Source organism: Oncorhynchus mykiss, chromosome 19 (genome assembly GCF_013265735.2).
Source record: "Oncorhynchus mykiss isolate Arlee chromosome 19, USDA_OmykA_1.1, whole genome shotgun sequence".
Lineage (NCBI taxonomy): Eukaryota > Metazoa > Chordata > Actinopteri > Salmoniformes > Salmonidae > Oncorhynchus > Oncorhynchus mykiss.
The window spans coordinates 60,049,065-60,076,304 of NC_048583.1; the positions used below are offsets into that span (position 1 = coordinate 60,049,065).

General features: G+C 40.5%; 1 protein-coding gene across 1 annotated transcript; it reads right to left on the reverse strand.

Annotated features, from left to right (window-relative positions):
* Positions 1 to 1,350: 1,350 nt before the first annotated feature.
* On the reverse strand, positions 1,351 to 27,240 carry LOC110498398. The gene is made up of 37 exons (XM_036955217.1): positions 27,143 to 27,240; positions 26,910 to 27,028; positions 26,641 to 26,808; positions 26,225 to 26,424; positions 25,994 to 26,106; positions 25,753 to 25,859; positions 25,463 to 25,633; positions 24,996 to 25,201; positions 24,738 to 24,838; positions 22,695 to 22,813; positions 22,282 to 22,437; positions 21,726 to 21,940; positions 21,366 to 21,451; positions 21,097 to 21,224; positions 20,815 to 20,940; positions 20,454 to 20,644; positions 20,221 to 20,312; positions 19,850 to 19,977; positions 18,526 to 18,650; positions 16,853 to 16,973; positions 13,910 to 14,122; positions 13,500 to 13,670; positions 13,170 to 13,316; positions 12,838 to 12,890; positions 11,125 to 11,257; positions 10,950 to 11,032; positions 9,251 to 9,377; positions 7,431 to 7,621; positions 7,237 to 7,327; positions 7,007 to 7,130; positions 6,695 to 6,876; positions 6,326 to 6,481; positions 6,100 to 6,233; positions 3,931 to 4,064; positions 3,597 to 3,691; positions 3,236 to 3,497; positions 1,351 to 2,085 (listed from the first exon to the last, which is right to left on the reverse strand). The coding sequence occupies exons 1-37, from the start codon at positions 27,213 to 27,215 to the stop codon at positions 1,991 to 1,993; spliced, it is 5,136 nt and encodes a 1,711-aa protein (XP_036811112.1). The 5' UTR covers positions 27,216 to 27,240; the 3' UTR covers positions 1,351 to 1,990.

Sequence of the window (27,240 nt, forward strand, 5' to 3'; positions counted from 1 at the left end):
ACTTTGCTGATTAGTTACTTTATTGAGAAAAAAATGGACTTCCTATGACTGTGATGTGTGTTGTGTTACCGAGCCATCTTAATTAACATGGATGCACCAACTATAAAGTCGATCTGCATGAGAGTGTCTGCTAAATGATTCAACTGTAAATGTCTCAAATCTGCTGCAGTTTAAAGACAATGATCAAGATGGGTTGTGAGTCAGTGACATTACTCTGTAAATGGACTGGTTCATAGGCTTTAAAACATTACAGGTCACATCCTGGTACTTTACATTGACTTTTCTATATACCGTACCCATGTGGGGATTTATTCATGTTTTTCTTTACTTTCTTGCTTCCTGGTTTAAGTGCAGAACAAAATCAGGTGCTGTCATTTGTTCACACAACGGAATAAAATATGATACAGCTCACGTAGGTGAGCCCGACTGACAGAAAACTTCTATCCATCAAGAATCAGATTGAACCTAGTGTTTTTCTATGAGGGTCAGACGGTGACATCAGTCTTCCATCCAGCATTCATAGCACATGTTCTATTCCACTAGTGGGAAAAGTACCTAAATGTCATACTTGAGTAAAAATATAGATATGTCAAGGGAAAGTTACTGAAGTAGAAGTGAAAGTCAGACAGTAAAATACTTCTTGAGTAAAAGTTTTTGATTTTAAATATACTTAATTATCAAAAGTAAATGTAATTGCTAAAATTTACTTAAGTATCAAAAGTAAAAGTTTAAATCATTTAAAATTCGTTATATTAAGCAAAGCAGAAGGCACCAGTTTTTTGTTATTTTTTTTTTCTCCCAGATAGCCAGGGTCACACTCCAACACTCAGACATTATTCACAAAAGATGCATTTGTGTTTAGTGAGTCCGCCAGAACAGAGGCAGTAGGGATGACCACGTAATCTCTTGATAAGTGTGTGAATATGGCTATTTTCCTGTCCTGCTAAGCATTCAAAATGTATCGAGTACTTTTGGTTGTCAGGGAAAATATATATGGAGTAAAAAGTACATTATTTCCATTAGGATTGTATTAAAGTAAAATCAAAAGTTGTCAAAAATATAAACAGTGAAGTACTACTTAAGTAGTAGTTTAAAGTATTTTTTTTACTTAAAAGTACTTTACACCACAGGTGCTATTCCTTCATTCTTCTACTCATCTTCTTTTTCTTCAATACTACCTCTGTTCACTTTTCAGAACGATTCAGAATATACTACTACACTGTCACCATGTGGCTTACCTGAAGTACTGCAAGCAGAACATACTGCGGAACAGTGACGTGTGCTATACAGGAAATGTATTGTGTTTTGTTTTCAACACTTCACTATCCAGTAATGTGAGCTGAGCACCGATGGTATATTTGCATTTTTATTAATTTGAAGAAAAAATATGAATAATGGGCTCTATTTAATCCGTACCACGGAAGTTCGTCATTACAGCGTGATTCAAATTTAAAGGCAACGATCCCATGTTAGCAGAGACTGCATTCGCGGTAAACACTGCATCTTTTTAGCTCAATCAGAATCTACCTTTATATTTCTGTTGGCCAGCGATACTGATTGAATAGAGCCCTAACTTTACATAGGTCATATTTGTGGGTTAAGTACAAGGACAGGTGTACATACTTCATGAATTTTACATTCCTTGACAAAAATATAATTTAAATATATAAACATGTAAATGTGCAATCTTATAAGAACACACATATATATATATATATATATATATATATATATATATATAGACATATACTTGTGATAATTCCGTACAAGAGTGATGCTAAACAAGAATGACAAAAAACAATAAATTATTAAAACGTGATTGGCTAAATAAAATATTTGTAAACTTGGTTATAAGTAGTACAAGACGATTCAACAATTCTAAAAGTAAAACAGGTTGTTGCTGTTCATTTTAGAAGATGCTTGGCCCACACTGTGGTCTCATCATCTCGTCTCACATCATCTGGTCACACTGTGGTCTCATCATCTCGTCTCACATCATCTGCAGGATGACGGTGACCAGTGCCAGACAGAGAGAGAGGGCTCCCAGGTCTTTCTCGGGATGTGCTCCTCCATTACCGACACCATCTGAGAGGTCAAATCATTTTGAGACACTTTAACATACAGTTCCCAGCAATGGAATTATCCTATGTAATTTATCCTATGTAATTTATCCTGTGTAATTTATCCTGTGTAATTTATCCTATGTAATTTATCCTATGTAATTTATCCTATGTAATTTATCCTATGTAAATTATCCTGTGTAATTTATCCTGTGTAATTTATCCTGTGTAATTTATCCTGTGTAATTTATCCTGTGTAATTTATCCTGTGTATTTATCCTGTGTAATTTATCCTGTGTAATTTATCCTGTGTAATTTATCCTGTGTATTTATCCTGTGTATTTATCCTATGTAATTTATCCTATGTAATTTATCCTGTGTAATTTATCCTGTGTATTTATCCTGTGTAATTTATCCTGTGTAATTTATCCTGTGTAATTTATCCTGTGTAATTTATCCTGTGTAATTTATCCTGTGTAATTTATCCTTTGTAATTTATCCTGTGTAATTTATCCTGTGTAATTATGCTATGTAATTTATCCTATGTAATTATCGTTTGTAATTATCCTGTAACACATTAATACATTATTCAGTTAATGTTAATGTCCACTGTCACTTTTTAATATGTTCTAACAGAAAAGTATTAGCAGGGGACAAGAACGTACAGTATAGTGGACTTGTTAGAAGATAACTCTATCAGTAGTCTTCAAAGGGGAAATCTTTAGTTGAAACAATAACAACAAGACATCCCTCTGTTCTGACATTCCTCATCCCTCTGTTCTGGGATGGGCCCATGAAGAAATGTAACCACTCTCAAATTCATAGACAGAGCTATGGACACAAGGACTGACCATCCACGATATCAAACGTATTGTTTTAACCATGTTATGAGGCTTTACAGTGATTGTTTACATTTACAATATTTACAAACATTGGAGCAAAACAAGCTTATATTTGAGGTTCTCATAGAGTGTGACAGTTGAACTGAGCTCATGTGGCATTTCTAATTGATATTCTTCAAGAATCAATACATATATATCACTAATTTAGGAGTATAAACATAGATATAGCAAACATAGATATAGCAACTGCAGATTACCCCTTAAGGGTTCATCAGGAATAATGCCTATATGTAATGTAAAGAGTTGGTGCGCGGGTGGTCCATGTTTCCTTACTCTGAGTTGTGGTGATTGGTAGTGGCTTGGCTGTGACAGCGTTGTGTGCCAACGTGGTGTTGGTGTTGTTGAGGGGGACCACCGCTGTCGGCACCACCGCTGTGGAAGTTTCTTTGCCTCCGGTCAGACCCAGCCGCAGCAAGTCCAGATCAGATTGAGGCTGCGCGATTAACCACGCATGAACAACCGCGTCGTTCTCAAATGTCTTCAGATCATCCACGTTAGCACCCAGAAGTCCTTTCACCTCGCTCACGGTCAGACTCTGAGTTAAATAAAATAAATAAATAAACAGATGAAACAGGTTTCCTGTATTTACATTGTAGCAGCAGGTAGAACGGGTCCAGAGCTATCTGATACTTACAGGAATTACAGTGCTCTCAAGACCTTTGAATGTAGTTATGTCCATGTTCACATTCTGAGCTGCAAGGCTCCTTATGTCTTCAATGGGAGCACCACCTGGCAAAAAAAGAGGAATGCACACATTCAGCAAGTACTGAATAGAGTACCTCAGATTGTCATACTCCGTTAGCTTTACCCATTTAGTTTTCCGGTGCAATGAAACCCTTGGAATAGTCCCAACAGAACAAACCCTGCCCACCCGTCCCCCCCCTCCCCCGGGCAAGCTAAATCAAGCGCACCAAAAGTAAGTGGGAAAAAAGCAAAGACTCATATCTGGTGTGTGTGTGTGTGTTTACCTAGGTAGGGGCTGATGAGTTGGTAATATGTTGGATTAGAGATACGCTGGGAGCTAAAAGAACTCTTGCTGATGTCGTATACAGCCCTCTTCTGTTCAGTGGAGCAAGAGGTCACGTCCAGGGAATTGGCATTCCTTAGAAGATAAATGAGAAATGCAAAAAACTGTTATTGTTACCCAGGACTACAGTTTAGCTGGCATATTGTCTCATTGTTACCCAGGACTACAGTTTAGCTGACATATTGTCTCATTGTTACCCAGGACTACAGTTTAGCTGACATATTGTCTCATTGTTACCCAGGACTACAGTTTAGCTGGCATATTGTCTCATTGTTACCCAGGACTACAGTTTAGCTGGCATATTGTCTCATTGTTACCCAGGACTACAGTTTAGCTGACATATTGTCTCATTGTTACCCAGGACTACAGTTTAGCTGACATATTGTCTCATTGTTACCCAGGACTACAGTTTAGCTGGCATATTGTCTCATTGTTACCCAGGACTACAGTTTAGCTGGCATATTGTCTCACTGTTACCCAGGACTACAGTTTAGCTGACATATTGTCTCATTGTTACCCAGGACTACAGTTTAGCTGACATATTGTCTCATTGTTACCCAGGACTACAGTTTAGCTGACATATTGTCTCATTGTTACCCAGGACTACAGTTTAGCTGACATATTGTCTCATTGTTACCCAGGACTACAGTTTAGCTGACATATTGTCTCATTGTTACCCAGGACTACAGTTTAGCTGACATATTGTCTCACTGTTACCCAGGACTACAGTTTAGCTGACATATTGTCTCATTGTTACCCAGGACTACAGTTTAGCTGACATATTGTCTCATTGTTACCCAGGACTACAGTTTAGCTGACATATTGTCTCATTGTTACCCAGGACTACAGTTTAGCTGACATATTGTCTCATTGTTACCCAGGACTACAGTTTAGCTGACATATTGTCTCATTGTTACCCAGGACTACAGTTTAGCTGACATATTGTCTCATTGTTATTTAGGACTACAGTTTAGCTGGCATATTGTCTCATTGTTATTTAGGACTACAGTTTAGCTGACATATTGTCTCATTGTTACCCAGGACTACAGTTTAGCTGACATATTGTCTCATTGTTATTTAGGACTACAGTTTAGCTGGCATATTGTCTCATTGTTATTTAGGACTACAGTTTAGCTGACATATTGTCTCATTGTTACCCAGGACTACAGTTTAGCTGACATATTGTCTCATTGTTACCCAGGACTACAGTTTAGCTGGCATATTGTCTCATTGTTACCCAGGACTACAGTTTAGCTGACATATTATCTCACTGTTACCCAGGACTACAGTTTAGCTGACATATTGTCTCATTGTTACCCAGGACTACAGTTTAGCTGGCATATTGTCTCATTGTTACCCAGGACTACAGTTTAGCTGACATATTGTCTCATTGTTACCCAGGACTACAGTTTAGCTGGCATATTGTCTCATTGTTACCCAGGACTACAGTTTAGCTGACATATTGTCTCATTGTTACCCAGGACTACAGTTTAGCTGACATATTGTCTCATTGTTACCCAGGACTACAGTTTAGCTGACATATTGTCTCATTGTTACCCAGGACTACAGTTTAGCTGGCATATTGTCTCATTGTTACCCAGGACTACAGTTTAGCTGGCATATTGTCTCATTGTTACCCAGGACTACAGTTTAGCTGACATATTGTCTCATTGTTACCCAGGACTACAGTTTAGCTGACATATTGTCTCATTGTTACCCAGGACTACAGTTTAGCTGACATATTGTCTCATTGTTACCCAGGACTACAGTTTAGCTGACATATTGTCTCATTGTTACCCAGGACTACAGTTTAGCTGGCATATTGTCTCATTGTTACCCAGGACTACAGTTTAGCTGACATATTGTCTCATTGTTACCCAGGACTACAGTTTAGCTGACATATTGTCTCATTGTTACCCAGGACTACAGTTTAGCTGACATATTATCTCACTGTTACCCAGGACTACAGTTTAGCTGACATATTGTCTCATTGTTATTTAGGACTACAGTTTAGCTGGCATATTGTCTCATTGTTACCCATGAGTTGGTTAACAGAACTGTGAAATAATTCATTAGCAGTTTTTTTGCTGAGCAGGTCAGATATACTCACTTCAGACTGCTTGACGTGATGGTCTTCAGTACGCTCACATCCAGAGAACACAGATTAGCACCAACGGCATTTAACTCAGAGCTCCCCAAGGAGTTACCTGACGTGTTCAAGTATGTTGTGATGATTGCCTTACTCTGAATGCATCAACAGAAAGAGACTTGTATTAGAGAAAAGCGACATACAAAAAAAAGGTACAAAGTACAAACATCTCTTTCCTTTAATATACCTTCTCTGTTTCCCATGGACCATCACCAAAGGCCATCAGTGCCGACAGTGTGTCGATTTTGGTGATGCTCCACTTTGTGATGTCATCAAGAGTGGCCACGCGCGACACAGAGCCCAGCACCTTAAGCTGCTCGTCAACAATTCCAGATGGATAAGCCTGTGGAACACAATGTTTGCATTTATTATGATTATGGTCCTCCACTCATTTGATCTAACGATTCAATAAACCGGACTGGTCTTCTGAGAGTAATGACATTCTCGTACCTATCCCTTCTCATATCTATGCCCTGTTATGAATACAATCATTTTTCATTCCGTTCTGGGAGTCAAAGAAACAAAAGTCAGACGGCCATTTTGATGTCATCATTACCTGGTTTAGTTTGACTAAAATGATCTTCTGGAAGTTGTTGTCATCGACTTGTTTAGTGAAAGCGGCCAGATTGTCTTTCAGAACGCTGATGTCCAGACAGAGGTCAAACTGGGTCATGTCATAGCCAAAGGGGAACGAGGTGTCTGCGATGACCGACTGGGTGATGTTGCCAGTGATGCATCCTTTTGAAAAGCAGCCAATGGTGAGAAACACCAGACCCATATGCAAATATGATACCCATGAAAATCTCATAGCAAATGTATCATTCTCTAAGCTGTTTCTCCAATATGTTTTAGCGCATAGTGAGTTTACCTGCTCCCCGCTTGGATCTGCTGTGTGAGTTGATCTGCTTGAACAGTGTCTTCAGCTTCCTCTTCACTGTTTCCTGCTTCCTCAGCTGGGGCATAAAGGACTTGAGGAACTTCCCTTTCACCTCCTGTGAATACCAAACCAAACATTTTTAGATCATTAATTTTCACCCTTTCTACAAAGATAATTTAAAGGCGTAAACACACCAAAAAAATGGTAAAGCATTAACGTACTGTTGTGAACAGGCTCCAGAAGTTTTGGGTCAGATACAGTGGCAGGGTTTCAAGGTCTTCCAACGTTTGTTGATTCCATGTAGTTGTTTTTCTGAAAACCATATTGTAAATTGTATTGTTATTGCATGTACAACTTTTGTGATTTAGTCAAAAATCAAAACAAACTTTGTTCACAAAAGTTCTCATTCACATACCCATACTGTGTTGTCCCTGAAATGAGGAGCGTTTCCATGGCAGCGACTTGAGCTTCGGTGAAGTCCTTGCAGTTCTTCAGTTTCTCCAGAATGAAGGGGTCAGAGTTTAGGATGTAGGAGCCGTTCACAGTGCACACCATGTTTCCCAGCACCTCCACGTGGTTTTTGCTAAGACTCACTTCACTAATTCCCTAGAAATTACGCAACAAAGTGATGTGTTAACGAAATGAATTAGAGGTGATTCATTTGAATCATATGTTTCTATAAAACGTTGTTGACCTCCCAACTTTTCCAACATTCTGTCATTGTAATTGGCTATAACTTTGGCTAAGGAAACCACAACCTTTCCACAATTCCATAGCACAAAAAGTGAACTAAAGGGGTGATAGTTCTGGTCTTGGGATGATAGTGTTGTTGTTGGTTTTAAGAGAACCAGACTTTTCTGACTCATGCTACTATGGTAACGTAGAAACACTAAGACGCTAATGAGGAAACATGTTTACCGGTTACTGCATTCCAACATTCCATCATTGTTTTATTAAAGCTGTGGACAGTTATCGAACTTAGCTGAGGGGTCTGGGTATGTCCTGTTAGGAGTCACATCCTGCGCCACTGCACTTCTTAAAAAGGTCACAGAAGATACACTATAAAAGTATGTGGACACCTCTCTCGTCAAACATTTCATTGTAAAATCATGGGCATTAATGTGGAGTTGGTCCCCCCTCTCCTGCTAAAACAGCCTCCAATCTTCTGGGAAGGCTTTCTACTAGATGTTGGAACATTGCTGCGGGCACAAGATCATTAGTGAGGTCGGGCTCTGATGTTGGGCGATTGGGCCTTGCTCGCAGTCGGCGTGGTTGAGGTCAGGGCTCTGTGAAGGCCAGTCAAGTTCTTCCACACCGATCTTGACAAACCATTTCTGTATGGACCTCACTTTGTGCACGGGGGCATTGTCATGCTGAAACAGGAAAGGGCCTTTCCCAAACTGTTGCCACAAAGTTGGAAGCACAGAATCATCTAGAATGTCATTGTATGTTGTGGCATTAAGATTTCCCTTCACTGGAACTAAGAGGCCATAAAAAACAGCCCCAGACCATTATACCTCCACCAAACTTTACAGTTTGGCACTATGCATTGGGGCAGGTAGCGTTCTCCTGGCCTACACCAAACCCAGATTTGTCTGTCGGACTGCCAGATGGTGAAGCATGATTCATCACTTCAGAGAACATGTTTCCACTGCTCCAGTCCAATGACGGCAAGCTTTACACCACTGCAGCCAACGCTTGGCATTGTGCATGGTGATCTTAGGCTTGTGTGTGGCTGCTCGGCCATGGAAACCCATTTCATGAAGCTCCTGACGAACAGTTCTTGTGCTGACATTGGTTCCAGAGGCAGTTTGGAACTTGGCAGTGAGTGTTGCAACTATGGACAGCACTCTATGGTCCTGTTCTGTGAGCTTGTGTGGCCTACCACTTTGCAGTTGAGCCGTTGTTGCTCCTAGATGTTTCCACTTCATAATAACAGCACTTACAGTTGACCAGGGCAGCTCTAGCATGGCAGAAATTCGACAAACTGACTTGTTGAAAAAGGTGGCATCCTATTACAGTGCCTCGTTGAAAGGCACTGAGCTCTTCAGTACGGGCCATTCTATTGCCAATGTTTGTCTATGGAGATTGCATGTCCGTGTGCTCGATTGTATACGCCAGTTAGCAACGGTTGTGGCTGAAATAGCTGAATCCACTCATTTCGAAGGGGTGTCCACATACTTTTGTATATATAGTGTATCTATAGACAAAGGACACAACTCTGTAGCCACTCACCAAGCAGCTTTTTGCATTGTCCAGTAGCATTTCCTCCTTGTTCAGCACGCTGGAGAGGACAGAGAAGTCTGCAGAACCTGCCGCGTTGAAGTAGGACCTGCAATTGCTTTTTTCAACCTTTGCATAGCTGGAAGGAAATGAACAATTATTACAGATTAATACAAATTAGCTAAGGAAATATTCCCTCAACCCATTGACCCACACGTCACTCATATGAAGCATCAACAGGATTATAAAATCCAATTATATTTCCTGGTAGTTTTTTTCTGAACTAAAATGCTTTCTGAACTACCAGGAAATACTTTCTTTATAGTATTGTCTGGATTATTGTATAGTATTGTCTGGATTATTGTATAGTATTGTCTGGATTATTGTATAGTATTGTCTGGATTATTGTATAGTATTGTCTGGATTATTGTATAGTATTGTCTGGATTATTGTATAGTATTGTCTGGATTATTGTGTAGTATTGTCTGGATTATTGTATAGTATTGTCTGGATTATTGTATAGTATTGTCTGGATTATTGTATAGTATTGTCTGGATTATTGTATAGTATTGTCTGGATTATTGTATAGTATTGTCTGGATTATTGTATAGTATTGAATGTTAAAATCATTAACCATATTAGATCATGAACAGGATTAGATCATGAACAGGATTAGATCATGAACAGGATTAGATCGTGAACAGGATTAGATAATTAACGATGCACTACTCAGAAATCGCTTCGCCATTTCCTTGTTGCTAAAATTAGAATAGTTTTCCTAATTTCAGTTTGTGAGACAACACAAGCATGTATTGGCCAGTGTGTATCACTTGATAGAGCACGGCACTTGCAAAGCCAGTGTTGTGGGTTCGATTCCCACGGGGGACCAGTATGAAAAAAAAGTATGAAAATGTCTGCACTCACTACCGTAAGTCACTCTGGATAAGAGTGTCTGTGTCACGTTCTGACCTCTATTTCTGTTGTTTTGTATTTATTTAGTATGGTCAGGGCGTGAGTTGGGTGGGCAGTCTATGTTTGTTTTTCTATGTTTTGGGGCATTTCTATGTTTTCGGCCTAGTATGGTTCTCAATCAGAGGCAGGTGTCATTAGTTGTCTCTGATTGAGAATCATACTTAGGTAGCCTGGGTTTCACTGTGTGTTGGTGGGTGATTGTTCCTGTCACTGTGTTTGTTGTCACAGGATAGGACTGTTTTGCGTTTTCACATTTCTTGTTTTTGTTAGTTTGTTCATGTGTAGTGATTTATTAAAACATGAATAACCACCACGCTGCGCTTTGGTCCGCTTCTCTTCCTCCTACAGACGAACGCCCTTACAGTCTGCTAAATGACTCAAATGTAAATACAGTGTAGAGAATTATTTTATCATCTAAACCGCTGTGAAATATATTTTCGGATAACCCAAAATATTGTATTTTCAACTGGTGTAGAAAACTGAAAGTAAAAAGACCAAACAAAAAACGACGTTTAAGAACGGAAGCATAGAAATAGCCCACATAGAATATATCGACAGCATCTTAGACTTGCGTTCAACGAGAATGACAGATATATAACAGACAATCCTATGTGAATTTGTTTGGGTTTCCCAAAAGGTTACATATTGCAGCTTTAACAGGATAGATAATTAACAGGTTTAAATAACAAACATGATTAGAGAATTAACACGATAACATAATGATCACGATTAGACTTACTTGTAATATAGTAGCATGTCTGATGGATAGTCTGTAAAACTCTGGTCAAGGTTGTCTTTCAGTAAATTGTACATGCAGGTCAACTGTGGAACAAAAAGATATAAGAGGTAATCCTGTGTGAGATGTATTAGCTATCATCATCGTCATAACTCTGACATCTTCATGTCTCACAGACCTGTGTTTCTTTCAGCGCCACTTTCTCCCTAAGGATCCTCGGTCTGCAGGCATGAACCAGTCTGTGCACCGTTTTGATTGTCATGGACTGTGCTGATGTACATGTGAACCCTTGCAACACGGATGGAGAGAGCCTGTTTGTAAGAGGAGAGAGACTGTTAAGAGGAGAGAGACTGTTAAGAGGAGAGAGACTGTTAAGAGGAGAGAGACTGTTAAGAGGAGAGAGACTAAGAGGAGAAGAGACTGTAAGAAGAGAAGAGACTGTTAAGAGGAGAGAGACTAAGAGGAAAAGAGACTGTAAGAGGAGAGAGACTAAGAGGAGAAGAGACTGTAAGAGGAGAAGAGACTGTAAGAGGAGAGAGACTAAGAGGAGAAGAGACTGTAAGAAGAGAAGAGACTGTTAAGAGGAGAGAGACTAAGAGGAAAAGAGACTGTAAGAGGAGAGAGACTAAGATGAGAAGAGACTGTAAGAGGAGAAGAGACTGTAAGAGGAGAGAGACTAAGAGGAGAAGAGACTGTAAGAGGAGAGAGAATAAGAGGAAAAGAGACTGTAAGAGGAGAGCGACTGTTAAGAGGAGAGAGACTAAGAGGAGAAGAGACTGTAAGAAGAGAAGAGACTGTTAAGAGGAGAGAGACTAAGAGGAAAAGAGACTGTAAGAGGAGAGAGACTAAGAGGAGAAGAGACTGTAAGAGGAGAAGAGACTGTAAGAGGAGAGAGACTAAGAGGAAAAGAGACTGTAAGAGGAGAAGAGACTGTAAGAGGAGAAGAGACTGTAAGAGGAGAGAGACTAAGAGGAAAAGAGACTGTAAGAGGAGAAGAGACTGTAAGAGGAGAGAGACTAAGAGGAAAAGAGACTGTAAGATGACAGAGACTAAGAGGAAAATAGACTGTAGAGGAGAGAGACTGTAGAGCCCCAGGACAGCAACACAATTAGACCCAACCAAATCATGAGAAAACAAAATGATAATTACTTGACACATTGGAAAGAATTAACAAAAAAACAGAGCAAACTAGAATGCTATTTGACACAGTGGCAGAATACCTGACCACTGTGACTGACCCAAACTTAAGGAAAGCTTTGACTATGTACAGACTCAGTGAGCATAGCCTTGCTATTGAGAAAGGCCGCCGTAGGCAGACATGGCTCTCAAGAGAAGACAGGCTATGTGCACACCGCCCACAAAATGTGGTGGAAACTGAGCTGCACTTCCTAACCTCCTGCCCAATGTATGACTATTTTAGAGACACATTTTTCCCTCAGATTACACTGATCCACAAAGAATTTGAAAACAAACCCAATTTTGATAAACTCCCATATATATTGGGTGAAATACCAGTTTGCCATCACAGCAGCAAGATTTGTGACCTGTTGCCACAAGAAAAGGGCAACCAGTGAAGAACAAACACACAGAGAGACTGAGAGGAGAAGAGACTAAGAGGAGAAGAGACTAAGAGGAGAAGAGACTAAGAGGAGAGAGACTAAGAGGAGAGAGACTAAGAGGAGAAGAGACTAAGAGGAGAAGAGACTAAGAGCAGAAGAGACTAAGATGAGAGAGACTAAGAGGCCAGATACTAAGAGGCCAGAGACTAAGGGGAGAAGAGACTAAGAAGAGAGAGAGAGATAACATGACAGGAAGTAGAAGGACAGAAAGACACAATAGGACAGTTGATCTGGGTTTGTTTATATGTCATGTTAACGCATTCTTAACTTACTCCTCCGAGTCGATGCTTGCGTTGCTCGCTACGTCCCCGAAGAATATAACAGCCTACAACACAAAGACAAGGAAAGAGTCTTGATAATGACAGTTATATCTATACACGCCAAATGCATACATTTTTCACGTGAAACCTGCTAGGAATGAATAAACCCAGTGTGCAGAAGACGATGAAAATATGTTGTTTTACTATGTCTTTTTTTCACCATCTTTTCATGTCTTGTGCTCATCGGGAAGGCCTGTTCATAAATGATGACAAGACACTGACCTGCTCTTGTCTTGTGCTCATCGGGAAGGCCTGTTCATAAATGATGAAAAGACACTACTAACCTGTTCTTGCTTCCATGTCTTTCTGTTAATAGCCTGTACGTCCACAGGTTCCTGAGAGAAGGTCAGGAGAGCCCTGGGGATCAGTGTGGCCATGGCATCAGGTACGTTCACAACCAACGCGTTGGGGCTTTGGTTGATGGTGATTATCTAATAAGGAATGACAATGGAAAGACAACCATTTTGTTAGAACAAACAACATGTTGTAGAATTTAGGGCAAATATAGTATTTTGACAATGTGCATACTTGTTCATTTTTCAGTGTGACCTACAAACTGTACAAAAAAAATATATATATATATCCAATACAACATTGTCAGATACACCTGATACCTTGTTGACGTAGGTTTCCTGTACAATCTGTGGGGCAGCCAGCATGTTGGTGATAAACACAGAGCTCTGGGATGCTGTCAACAGCTCAGTGGTTGGGATGCTCGCTATCGCCGCTGACGGAACGCCCGCAACGAGTGTGCCCAACGACATCAACGAGGAGGCAGTGTCGATCTGTCAATCAAATAGTATTATTACTCTGATCAGGCTCATTCAAGTATGATTATCCAAGTTCATTAATATATATATATATATATATATATGTGTTATCTTATCAAACAGACTTTGATCCCAACTATGCAGCAGAACAAGGAATTACAAAATAGCAGGCTGTTACGAAAATAAAGTACTCAAAAGGATTATAGAAGCAACTATGTATGATTCTCTGATTCTAGAGAAGATGGCGCCCTCACCGGGAAGCCTCCGGTAATGATGCTCTGGATGACTGCACTAGCTTGGCCCAGGTTCCAGCCGGTCACGGAGCCGAGTGTGGCCAGGGACGACACGAGTGCCGAGGAAGAGATGGAGGATATCTGGGTGGTCGTCAGGCCACTGCTGCTGTTCCCAATGGCTGCTAGGGTGCTCTCCGTGATAGTGTGGAAATTAGCCACCAGTGCAGCAGATACCTGCCGGGGGGGGGGGGGGGGGGGAGTAGTTTAGTCTTTAAACAAAACAGAATGCAAACACAAAGATAACGATTTGGTTAAGCCATAATTACCCATGTCATCCTCATTTGAATCAACATCCACTGTGACCTGGTTGTCACACTGAGTCTACCACTAAATAGGGTTGATGAATTTATGATTACGACAGGCTATCTATCCTGTTTTGCTTATTATTTTGATATTTCACACATCAGTTTGCAAACAATGTAAAACAAAAAAAAAATAATCATTGAGTTATTAAATCCACATACAAACATGGTCTCTTTTTTGCATTCTGGAGAAAGGCAGCTCCAAAAATACTGGTGTATCAGCCTAGTTCACTGGTAGGTAGCCTAGTTCAGTGGTAGGTAGCCTAGTTCAGTGGTAGGTAGCCTAGTTCACTGGTAGGTAGCCTAGTTCAGTGGTAGGTAGCCTAGTTCAGTGGTAGGTAGCCTAGTTCAGTGGTAGGCAGCCTAGTTCAGTGGTAGGCAGCCTAGTTCAGTGGTAGGTAGCCTAGTTCAGTGGTAGGTAGCCTAGTTCAGTGGTAGGTAGCCTAGTTCAGGGGGTAGGTAGCCTAGTTCAGGGGGTAGGTAGCCTAGTTCAGTGGTAGGTAGCCTAGTTCAGTGGTAGGTAGCCTAGTTCAGTGGTAGGTAGCCTAGTGGTTAGGCCAGGAACCGAAAGGTTGCAAGATCGAAACCCCTAGTTGACAAAGTAAACATCTGTCACTAATCTACTGTTCCCCGGTAGGCTGTCATTGTAAATAATAACTTTTTTATTAACTGATTTTCCTATTTAAATAAATATTAAAAGTGCCAGTCCAAGAAGGCTCAAGGTCATTGGCCACAGATAGAATGCCAACAAATCCCGTTTTGCTTTGATTGACATTTTCATTTCAGTCTTAGCTAGCAGTCATTATCGTAAATCAAGTCGACAATCTACTAGCAAATCCTTTTCAATCCGTATCACATTAAGATAAATAATGAAGATAAATTATAGATATCGGTGCTCATCGGGCCATTGCACATAAAGATTACACAACAAGTTGGAAATCGCTAATTCAACAATGAGTCGTTTGGAAGGAATTAGTGGCTAACAGCAGTGTAAAGCCATCAGTAACAGTAACCTGCTATTCAACTGAGTGGTTGTGTGTTTTTGCAGAGTTCCCACCATAAATCCAGAGAATGCCAGACTTTGATAACAAAGTTTGATTACAAAACTACCGCGCCACCTTCATGTTTAAGGGAGCACATCACAAGTCAAGGTGAGTCCAAAAATGTATTGTATGCTGCTGCATAAATGATGTAATATGCCAGGGAGATATGTATACTGTAGCTGAGAAAGTTATACTAAGTGTATGTTGTGTAGTAAGCTGTTAGTAGCCCATGTGCCTCACCCTAATAATTAGGTCTATTTACACCAACGCGGTATTGTAAACACTTTGTTCGTGGCCGGTGTGGGCTTGTTTGCCTATAACCTGTTTTAGAGATATGTAATCATTGAATATTGTAAAAGCTTTCATTGTCTGTTTATTTGTAAGAACGGCCCATGTTCTGAATTCTGTCGCTGTACATTTCAAAATGGTTGAACAAATAGTTGTGAAGACAACGTGGCGGCAGGTAGCTTAGTGGTTAGCGTGTCGGGCCAGTAATCGAAAGGTTGCTGGTTTGAATCCCGTTTTGCCCCTGAGCCCCTGAGCAAGGCACTTAACCCACTTTACCCCGGGCGCCGAAGACGTGGATGTCGATTTAAGGCAGCACCTCTTATTCTGAGTTCAGTTGAATGCATTCAGTTGCACAACTGACTAGGAATCCCCCTTTCGTTTACATCCGTCGTCTCTCGCTCATTAATTAAGGTCTTAATCGAAATTATGGATTTCCTCTTATCCGCTTGTTGTCCCCTTTGCCATAGTTTGTACATCTCAATTGTCAGTAGAAACCACATTTGTTTAAGCAAATCAGCCATATTCTTTTTTAAGGCAGCAAATGAGGCTGAATGAACTGTAGCTGTGGTAAGGTGTTGGGACTGCTATTGGGACTCTGCTGTTGGGACAGCTTTATGTAGGCCCTAACAGTTTGTGGTTACCGTTTGTCACCGTTATAGTGCAATTAATGTATTGTTTAGTGTTGTGTTGTGGCTTTTCTGGAATGCATCCCACATTTGTTTTGTTTGCCCCACCAAGATTTACATGCTAAAATTGTCACTTGACATAAGCATATCATGTGAAACTCAGAACTATGTCTGTTCTCCTTGTTCCATTTCTAATCATGTACCTGAGGGTCCTCCGTTTTATTTCTAATCGTGTACCTGAGGGTCCTCCGTTTTATTTCTAATCATGTACCTGAGGGCCCTCCATTTTATTTCTAATCATGAACCTGAGGGTCCTCCATTTTATTTCTAATCATGAACCTGAGGGTCCTCCGTTTTATTTCTAATCATGTACCTGAGGGTCCTCCGTTTTATTTCTAATCATGAACCTGAGGGTCCTCCATTTTATTTCTAATCATGAACCTGAGGGTCCTCCGTTTTATTTCTAATCATGTACCTGAGGGTCCTCCGTTTTATTTCTAATCATGAACCTGAGGGTCCTCCATTTTATTTCTAATCATGAACCTGAGGGTCCTCCATTTTATTTCTAATCGTGTACCTGAGGGTCCTCCGTTTTATTTCTAATCATGAACCTGAGGGTCTTCCATTTAATTTCTAATCATGTACCTGGGGGTCTTTAGTTCCATTGCAGAACAGCTGCAGACGGTCCAGGATTTCCATACTGGCTGTCTGGCCCAGGGAGTTGTAGGCCGTACTTGGGACCTCACACAGGAAGAAGCCGGGCAGTCTGAAGGAAAAGAAGATATCCAGACAAACCATTGTTACAGTGTCATTTCAGTTGGGTTCTAACCATTATCGTCATCATGCTATTACTAGAGAAATGCTGCTACAATAGCTTCTGTTATTGCTGCCACTACAGTACATATATTACTACAATCCCTACTTACTTATACAGTTCTACTAACATCCTTACTATGACCATCGTAGTACTACTACTACTACTACTACTACTACCACCACTACTACCACTACTACCACCACTACCACCACTACTACTACTACTACTACTACTACCACTACTACTACTACCACTATCACCACTACCACCACGACTACCACTACTACTACCACTACCACTACTACTACTACCACTACCACCACTACTACCACTACTACTACTACTACTACTACCACTACCACCACTACCACCACTACTACTACTACTACTACTACTACTACTACCACTACCACTACTACTACTACCACTACTACCACTATCACCACTACCACCACTACTACTACTACTACCACTACCACTACCACCACTACCACTACTACTACTACCACTACCACTACTACTACCACTACTACTACTACTACCACTACCACTACCACTACTACCACCACTACTACTACTACTACCACCACTACCACCACTACCACCACTACCACTACCACCACTACTAGCACTACTACTACTACCACTACTACTACTACTACTACTACTACCACTACTACTACTACTACTACTACTACCACTACTACTACTACTACCACTACTACTACTACTACCACCACTACTACTACTACTACCACTACTACTACCACTACTACTACTACTACCACTACTACTACTACTACCACTACTACTACTACCACTACTACCACTACTACTACTACTACCACCACTACCACTACAACTACTACCACTACCAACATGACGACCACTACTACTACTACCACTACCACCATTACTACCACTACCACTACTACCACTACTACTACTACTACTACCACCACTACCACTACCACTACTACCACTACTACTACTACTACCACCACTACCACTACTACAACTACTACCACCACTACCACTACTACCACTACTACAACTACTACCACTACTACCACTACCACCATTACTACCACTACTACCACTACTACTACCACTACTACTACTACTACTACTACTATCACTACCACCATTACTACCACTACCACCATTACTACCACTACTACTACTACCACTACTACCACTACCACTACTACTACCACTACCACTACTACCACTACTACCACTACCACCATTACTACTACTACCACTACTACCACTACCACTACCACTACTACTACTACCACTACTACTACTACTACTACCACTACTACTACCACTACTACCACTACTACCACTACCACCATTACTACTACTACCACTACTACCACTACCACTACCACCATTACTACCACTACTACTACTACCACTACTACTACTACTACTACTACTACTACCACTACTACTTCCACTACTACAACAACTGCCACTATAAATGGATACTCACTGCAGAGGGTTGAACGTGGGGTTCAGTGTGTATAGCTGTGTGATGTAGTAGGAAGTGACGTTAGCAGGTATAGCCGTGTTGTTGAAGAGCTTGATATTGGCCTGGTTCTCCAAGAATACATTGATCTTCAAACACAAAATAACATTGTTATTCAGGAAATGTCTTACCACAGGATGGTTATCCTGTTTCGTTAAAATGTGTATTGTTGTATTTCCCCTTAGATTACATCTAGCCTAGGGCTGGGCGATATGATGATTTATATCGTGTGACGATAGAAAAATGTCTAACGTTTCATATTATGCTCTATCGTTTATTTCGTTGTGTCGCAAATCACACTTTCCGGCAATATTTTTAGTCAATTGGACGACGCTTTGTGCACGTGTGGAAGGACATTTGCAACACAAACTAACACGGAGGAGAGTGAACGTGACACAGAGCACGGAGACACAGAGCTCGTACTTAAAAGAGGGGCTACTTTGGTCGCATGGACGTGGTTTGGGTATGAAAAGTCTGACACGGACCAGAAAACTGTCTTCTGCTAAATATGCTGCAGGCCGGTCCAGACAACAGGCTCAAACACCACTAACCTCTTTTACCACCTACGCAAGAATCATGTGAAACAGTACGGAGAGTCTACGGATGAGACCCCAAAAAAGTACGGTCGAGTGCTCAAAACAAACCCTCCGACTCAGACGTTGCAAGAGGCTTTTGCCCGCGGCACAGCATATGGCAACGAATCACGAAGATGGAAGGAGATAACAGCTGCCTTTACAATTTACATCTGCAAAGACATGGCCACAATTTACACGGTGGAGAAACGGGGATTTCGTGAGTTGGTGCTAACACTCCAGGAATACACATATTAATGCCAAAACAACATGCAAAACAGGCAAGCCCCCCCAAAAATATATATTTTAGGCCTATATTTATGTTGTTTGCAACTACAGCTGAAGTGTTTTAATTTTTTTAAATTTAATTTTATACATTAATATGTTATATTTTGTTACATGCGTAATTGAACATTTGCACAAAAGGCTCTAAGTAAAAGGATAAATAATCAAAAATGAGTAAGTACCTTTTATTTGATAAGTTTTTAATTCAAAATGTAATAAGAAATAGGCCTTTACATGTGGTCATTTTATAAAAACTATTTATTCATTGAATTTACAGAAAATGTGCTATATCGTGAAATGTATTGTTATCGGGATATGAAATGACCTACATAGGGATATGAGATTTTGGCCAAATCGCCCAGCCCTAATTTAGCCCCTAAATCACATTAAAATCAAATCCTCATGACAGCCAGCCTAAATCAGAGACATACCTGACTCGCGGTAACAAAGGTGTTGAGGTCCTCCAGAGAGAGGTAGGTCACAAAAACACCGATGTAGTTCACAAACCAGGCGGTAGAGTTCAGCTCTGGGTCGTTTGCGCTGTAGCACCTAGGTCCACCTAAGGTTACAGAGACAAAAATAAGAACAAGCCTACGTCAATGCACATGCTACATGATACCATCACATACTGTCACCATCCCCAATAAATGTTAGTCATTAACCTGAAATGGATAAAACACCTTCTATGACTGAATCATCATCTCAGATGAGGAGGATTTTACAGGAGATAATCATATCTACACAGGAATGGTTAGTCGAGTTTTTATCCAGTGTCAAACTTTCCAGTGACACAAAGTCTTACCTGTGCCCAGGTAGGACTTAATGGTGATGTACACATCACTCTGTGCAAAGTCAGAGCTGTTGTAGCTGAAATCGCTTCCAAGGACTGAGACTCTGAAGCAAAACAACGATGTGATCAGAACAAAGGCTATGCATGCTGTTAGTGTTTGACATATTATATCATCCAACGTGCAAAGAAAGGATTCATGATACTTTCAGTCAATTAAAAATGGCATTAAACAAAGAAGCCCTTACAGTTTCTGGAATGCGAGACAGCTGGCGTTTTGCACTTTAGATGAGCTGACGAGGCTCCTGGTAAGGAACCTCAAGTAGTTCTTCAGTCTGAGGTCAAACCAGGCATTCACCTCTGACCTATTGCCGCTGTTCAGAGCTAAAGACCAGACGCAGGGAAGGGTCAGCTGCTTCACAGCCTCGGGGACATCCTCCTGAAGTGAGAAACAAGATGGGTTGGGGTGAAAAGGCCCAATATACACGTTTCTTTTCAATTCAAATTGGGCTGACCACAACGCAAAAGACAAAACGATGTCAAATCGTCAACAAAACCAAGTACGTTCAAAAATACGAATATAATTCAGGAAGTAGAAATGCCGCATACTGTTTCCAGGAAGACAGGCGTCTTGGCGTAGTTGTTGAAGACAGCACATACGTTGGAACCGTTGCCAACCACGTCAGGTTGACTGAGGAACTGACTCAGCTCAGAGGAGGTTATGGAATTCAGGAGCTGCAACACCAGGAGAATGACGGGTTACTGATCAATCGATCATTAAAAACAAAGGGGACAGCCACTTGAACTAGGCCCAAGTTGTTCTAATTGCAATTTTGTATTATTGAAGAAGAAGAAGATGAAGAAGATGAAGAAGAGGTCCTCTGCCATTACCTCAGGTTGGCGTGTGTCTGGCATGAGCGTGAAAAGCATTGACAGGTCGGGGAATCCAAAGCCAAGGAACGTGCTTCTCAAAAACGAGTAGAAGCTTCCGTTTACATAGCATCGCAGTGGCGTTGGCTCTGTCAGACGAGAAAAACGGCAGTTTAGATAAATGTATTTAATTAACATAGCCCCAGCATTTTAAACAAACACCTGAATTACTACACTCTAGGTCCCTAGAACCGGGATCGAAGAACACAGTTTTAGACCCAAATGCGTACCTTTCAGGAGGAGTAAGGTATTGCTGTAGATTTCCCTCTGTGTGTCTTTAGTCAGTGTAGACCGCAGAGTGTCTAATAATGAGATTCTGAGTTTCCAAAAGAAAAACGACGAGAGATATGTGTAAATATCACACTAAAAAGCTATTTTAAATGTTCTATTACATTTGTTAATTTAGATTATCTTGAACTGATGTAGCACATCAGAACACATAAACAGCTATAGCACATCAGAACACATATAGACAGCTATAGCACATCAGAACACATATAGACAGCTATAGCACATCAGAACACATATAGACAGCTATAGCACATCAGAACACATATAAACAGCTATTTGACTTAGTTATCTCTCCTTACGCTTCTTGGCTGCTGTTGCAGCCCCTATCCTTCATGATGCGGAAGAGTGGTGTCACTTGATTGGATGAGAGGTTCAGCAAGAGGGGGTTCAGCCGAACCCTGAGCCAAACGAGGAATTGTGTGTCGTTGATGGTGTTGGAGGACAGGTTCCCGCTGTCCAGCACCACCTGGAGGAAAGCTGATTTCACCTCTTCTGTGTAGTTCTTCGTGTGTTTCTGGAAGAAGTTTCAAACACGTCAATAAGCCATTCAATATTCAATATTTTCAATGTTATAACACAACTGAAAATACATATGTAAAAAAATAATGAGCTAAGTGTCACCAATTTCAAAGGCAAAGGCTTGCTTTAGACAGTTTTCAAACATAGCATTGTGCAATTGACAGCAACATGCTGAATTGTGGATATTACATATAACTAAAACTCAATAAACAACAAACATTACTTATGTTAGTAATGTCTCTCAAAATTATTTTAGTATTGTAGAACAACCTCAATTCTAATCAGAAACATCAATGCTGTGTACCTGAAAGGTTAGTAGACAGACGCTGTACGTACCTGAATGGCAGGTGAGAGTATGTCAAAGAACAATCCAAAGTTAGCCGGACTGATGGCTGCCATGATCTTGTTGACACCCTGTGCCCCTTCAAGTTGGGAGGGAATCGTCGCGAGCTGAGCCAGCTGGATGGGAGTGAGGAGATCTGCTGCTTTCACCTGGAGATCAGAAATCATTTAAACAAGTGTCTGACATTGCACGTCAGGACCTCAAAGACAATGTTTAGGTTATTACCACTTCAATTAAGGAACAGCTAGTACTTAGCTCAATTAATGCAGAATTGAACATCCTATTTCAGTTCCTAAATTGAAATGATCTGACCCCAGAGAAATGACTGTGAGAGGAAAATAGCTTCAGACTCTGTAAGACTGTAATACAAAAAGATGTTTCACTGACATAATGCCTTGTGACTTACTCCATTGAAATCACTCTTCAGGGTCACAAAGTCCACATATGAAGCATAGACCCGGAATTGTCCAAAGTTGCTTCCGAGCCAATCTCTGTCATCTCTCACAGTCTTCACACAGGAAAATCCTTGGGGGAGGGACCGAAATAATTGAACACTAGTTCAGTTTCCAAACGTTATTATTTTAATCTGTTGACAATCGATCTATTCGTCATTTATAGCTTTAGTTATTCTTTCAATCCAATAGATGTGACGTTACTTTGTTATGTGGCGAAGCAACAAATCATGTCCCATAGAGACGTGCAAAATCTGGACCACGTTCTGTAGTCCAACGTTGTTTAACGTTGCAGATATAATGCCATGAATAGAGCATCCTAAGTATTTAATCTATTATTTGTATTTTTCCTATTGCCATTATTTAGTTGTTATTTTTCTTTCTTTATATCCTGAGATTCTTTTGTATTCTGAAAATATTTTTTTACCATAGGGGGCATTGAGTTTTCAATATTGGTCAGGGATATCAGCAGATCATCTGTAATGCGTTTACTTTCTATTCATGTTTACCAATACTGATACCTGTTACGTTTGGGTTCTGTGTAATAATTTTTTTCAAGCGGTTCAATTGCCAATGCAAACAGGAGGGGGGAGAAGGGACTTCCCTGTCTTGTGCCTCTTTTTCTAAAGCAATTTCATCAGATAATGTATTATTATTTATTCTTTTAGCTGGAAAGTTGAAAGCTTCCAAAAAGTTTTGAATAGAAAAGCCTTTTTCGAGCATCAACAGCCATTATTAATCTGTCTAGATGTTCTTGCGTATTGTATTAAGCTGAAACATGTGCTTCTATTTGTTTGATATGTATCAAGTCTTTCCGAAGGCACCGTAGGTACATTGTTGAAGGTTGTTGACGTCTCTCAACTTTCTAAGTTGCTTGTTTAGATCTGGTCCCAGATGTTGTTCCATTCCACAAATCTTTCCATACTGAAGTTGGGCCTCTTTTAATGGCATCAGCTCTATGACATCAGCCTTTATTGTTCTAGCTCTGTTCTGACCAAGGTCAAGAATGTAGCTACCATAATTGTGTAGCTAGCTAGCTGATGAACACAGATTTTTTTCTGATCTATTGTACACGATATATAGGTATGTTAACTCTAACACAGGTATGTCAACTTTTCAAAATAATATGAAATGTCATCACGTGTACAGTAGCAATCAGCTAGGCTTTAATACTGTGTAGCTTTCTTTTTTTTTGTCCGATGTAAAATGAGGAAAATGTGTTCAAAAATATAAACTAGCCATTCTACCTAGCGTCTGTAAAAATGATAACTTTTAGACTACATTTGTATTTATTCGATAATGTTTTATGCAAAGTATGGAGTTATTTTGTATTTGTAAGTCAGTTAAATCTTAGCTCTCAAGTGGGGTATAATCCAGTTTACAGCAGGCCCCCCTTGGGTTTTCAGCTGATGGTACTGATCACAGATGACTAAGTCATGAACTACAATCCCAGCACTCTGTTAAATTGCGACACTGTCTAAATGCAAATATGCCTCGATATGGTTTTGGAAACCTTTGGCGCTTAACTTTCATATAAGTGAGAGAGAATCTTTCAAATACAAAATATACACTTACTGTATGCAGTTTAGCAAAGTTGCACCCAGCTGTTTTCACAAGCCAACTCAGCTACGACACATTCTTTCACCTTGCGCTCGCCTTTCCATCTCACCATTCTGTTCCACATTTCTTGTGTTTCTCAAAATACAGCTGGGTGCAACTTTCCTAAACTTCATTCAGTAAGTGTATCTTTAGTAACTGAAAAATAATGTCTTGCTTATATTGCATTTAGAGAGTTTGGGCAGCGTAGGAGTGTCGGTGAAATCGCCTCAGGCGGCAGACAGCTTTGTGAATAGACGATGTAATGTTTATTAACATTTACGGCCAATTTGAATGGGTGCTAGGTAAACTTGATACTGCCGCCATGTTTGATTCAAATAGACTTTTGTGCAGCCAACATAGTAACATGATATTTTGAGTTACAGGACTCATTATGTTACCTTCAATGGATTGGCCTGTCAAATAATCCTTGGTGAACACGAAGACTTGCTGGGACTGGATCAGCGACAACCTAGTGATCACATTATCACACCCCTTGATGCTGTGTAAATAAAAAAACATGTTTTATTAAAAGACAACCTATTAAATGTACTAATGTGCAGTATGTAGAATAGATATTTAGAATACACAGCATCTGGCAATCACATGCCAAATCACAGCCTCAATAATCATTGCAAACACTGAGAGCTGAAACTCACATTGCACTATAGGAGTCACAGCTGATATTCCTTGGGATGACGGAAAAGGTCCCAGGATGAATGCTTGGGAGGAATAACGGGAGATAGACCTGGAACCAAAGCTTGAATCCCAGAGTATCTAGTGTCTGCAATTTGGGGGCGAGTGCCGTCAGTGTCAGGTTTAAGAGGGTGTCTCGCAGTCCTGGCTCAATAGCTGTCAGGTTTCTCTGTAAAAATAAATACAAAAAAACATTCTGTAAGGAGGTGCTTGGTAGATTAACAGCATCAGAGAAAATTAATTGCTAGAAAAACAACAACAGTAGGTAAATCGAGTGGCTGGAGTCTTGCCTTAGCTATTTTGAGAAGTTCACAATCTATTGCATATATGGCAATAGCTTAGGACCACTCCTGGTTTACCATGATGACAATGTTGTTTAGATGTGTTCAAATAAACCAATCATCTCAATACCAAGAAGTAAAATACAAACCTTTGAAGCAACCTCCACAAATGATTGGAAAAATTGACCAATCTCCGCCACACCTGAAGATCCCAGAACCCCTAGGAAAACCTCTTGCACAAGAGATTCATTTGCCAGGTTTGTGGGGTCCAGTATCAGCTCGGCTTTCTGGTTTGGTGAGAGGGAGTCTAGAATTGCCACCTGGGGAGAAGAAAACAACAGAATACAAAATGCATTAGCCATATCTCCACATGAGCAGCGTCAAATTACAAGATTCCAATGTTGCACTCAAATGTTTTTGTAGAAAACTATTGTTTTACCCCTGAGATGTTGAAGACTTTGAGATCAGAATAGGTTGTGTATTCGGAGAATGGCCCCAGGTTGATTACAAGCCAGTCAGCATCATTGTGGATTTTCTGCCTGCAAGCTAAAAGAAATGCATGGCCATTTTGATTATTAAAATGAGGAAAAGCCTTCATGGATATCTTGTTCATGGAAGCAACATATCAGCAGATGCAACAGAAGAGCCATGAGCATCACAACCTGCTTGTTGAGCCCTACCTGGTCCATTGATGAGGTGAACAGATCTCCTCAGGTATTTCAGCAGGACTCTTGCGATTCCTTCTCTTCTATCCTGAGTCATTTCAGGGAAAGCTCTGTCCATTCCTCTTACACTGTAAATGGGAAAATATATACTCATGACGCTTGCTATAGATACCCACCCCACGTTTGCAATAGATTTTAGTCTTCAAATCCATGGCAAATTTTAGCAGGAAGTTGGTCCCTACTCACATGACTTGGTAGTTGGTGCAGTTGACGTTTGAGGTAGCAATGGTGAGCATGACTTCATTCAAACTGGGGAGGATGGGAATCAGCTTTACTTCGAACCATGCAATCCAGTCCAGCGTTTCGAACTCTGGGAATTGAAGGCTGATGATGTTGAACGTCTGATTCATCATCACATCTCTCACGGCTGGATGGATGTCAGGAATCTGTTGAAACACATGACCAGAGTTCCTCAACACTGCACAACTCATCACGGCATTCCATCGAGCTTTGCCGGTAATAAATGAAAGTAGAAGATTGATAGGTTGCTCGTTGCTCATTTGTTGTCCTTCACTATCCACAAAGGGAGACACAGGAAGACATGGGGATTGATATTTGTCAAGATGAAATCATGCAGTTTGTTTATCTCAAAAGTGCATTACCTCTTCCTTTGCGGTCAGTTGCGTCAGAAACTCGTCAACATTTTTGAAAGCGTCACCTTCCTCCAGCCGCGTAAACACAAGTTTAATGTCATCTGTGTCATTCAATGCCCCAGAGGTCAATGTCAATTGTGCCACTTGGGTTGGGGTAAGCAGCGACAGTGATTCCTTCTACAAATAGAAAAAGCAAAAGAAAGGTGGCACATGTCAGTGAGTGGCGCGGTAATGTTATTGAGGGGATAACCATCCAGACAAACACCTAGGCAACTTACGCTGGAGAAGTCGGGATTAAGGACTTGTAACTCCTGCAGTTCTGCAAAAACAGAAAAGATGCCAAAGTTCCTCTGGAGCCAGTCCATGCTTCCACTGGTGTTTGAGACACAGCCGGGATCTGAAACAAAAGCAGAGTTAAACAAAGGACTTTAAGTTCCCCTAAGCAGATGAGTTCAATGGATTGGCCCAGAGAAGTGTGTATGTTTTTGTGCTTTCCAGAACCATTTATTACCTGATGAGTCATTTCTTGAAAGGAATGGATAGATGTAATGAGTGAAGATCACTCGTTGTTGCTCTCTGTCCATGGAGGCTGATTGGTTGCTTAGAGCC

Coding starts and splice junctions, on each gene's coding strand:
- LOC110498398 (XM_036955217.1), bottom strand. CDS start 27,215: ATGGACAGAGAGCAACAACGAGTGATCTTCACTCATTACATCTATCCA. Junction 24,839..24,995: donor TGTGACTCCTATAGTGCAAT/GTGAGTTTCAGC, acceptor TTATTTACACAG/CATCAAGGGGTGTGATAATG. Junction 3,692..3,930: donor ACTCATCAGCCCCTACCTAG/GTAAACACACAC, acceptor TTTTTTTGCCAG/GTGGTGCTCCCATTGAAGAC.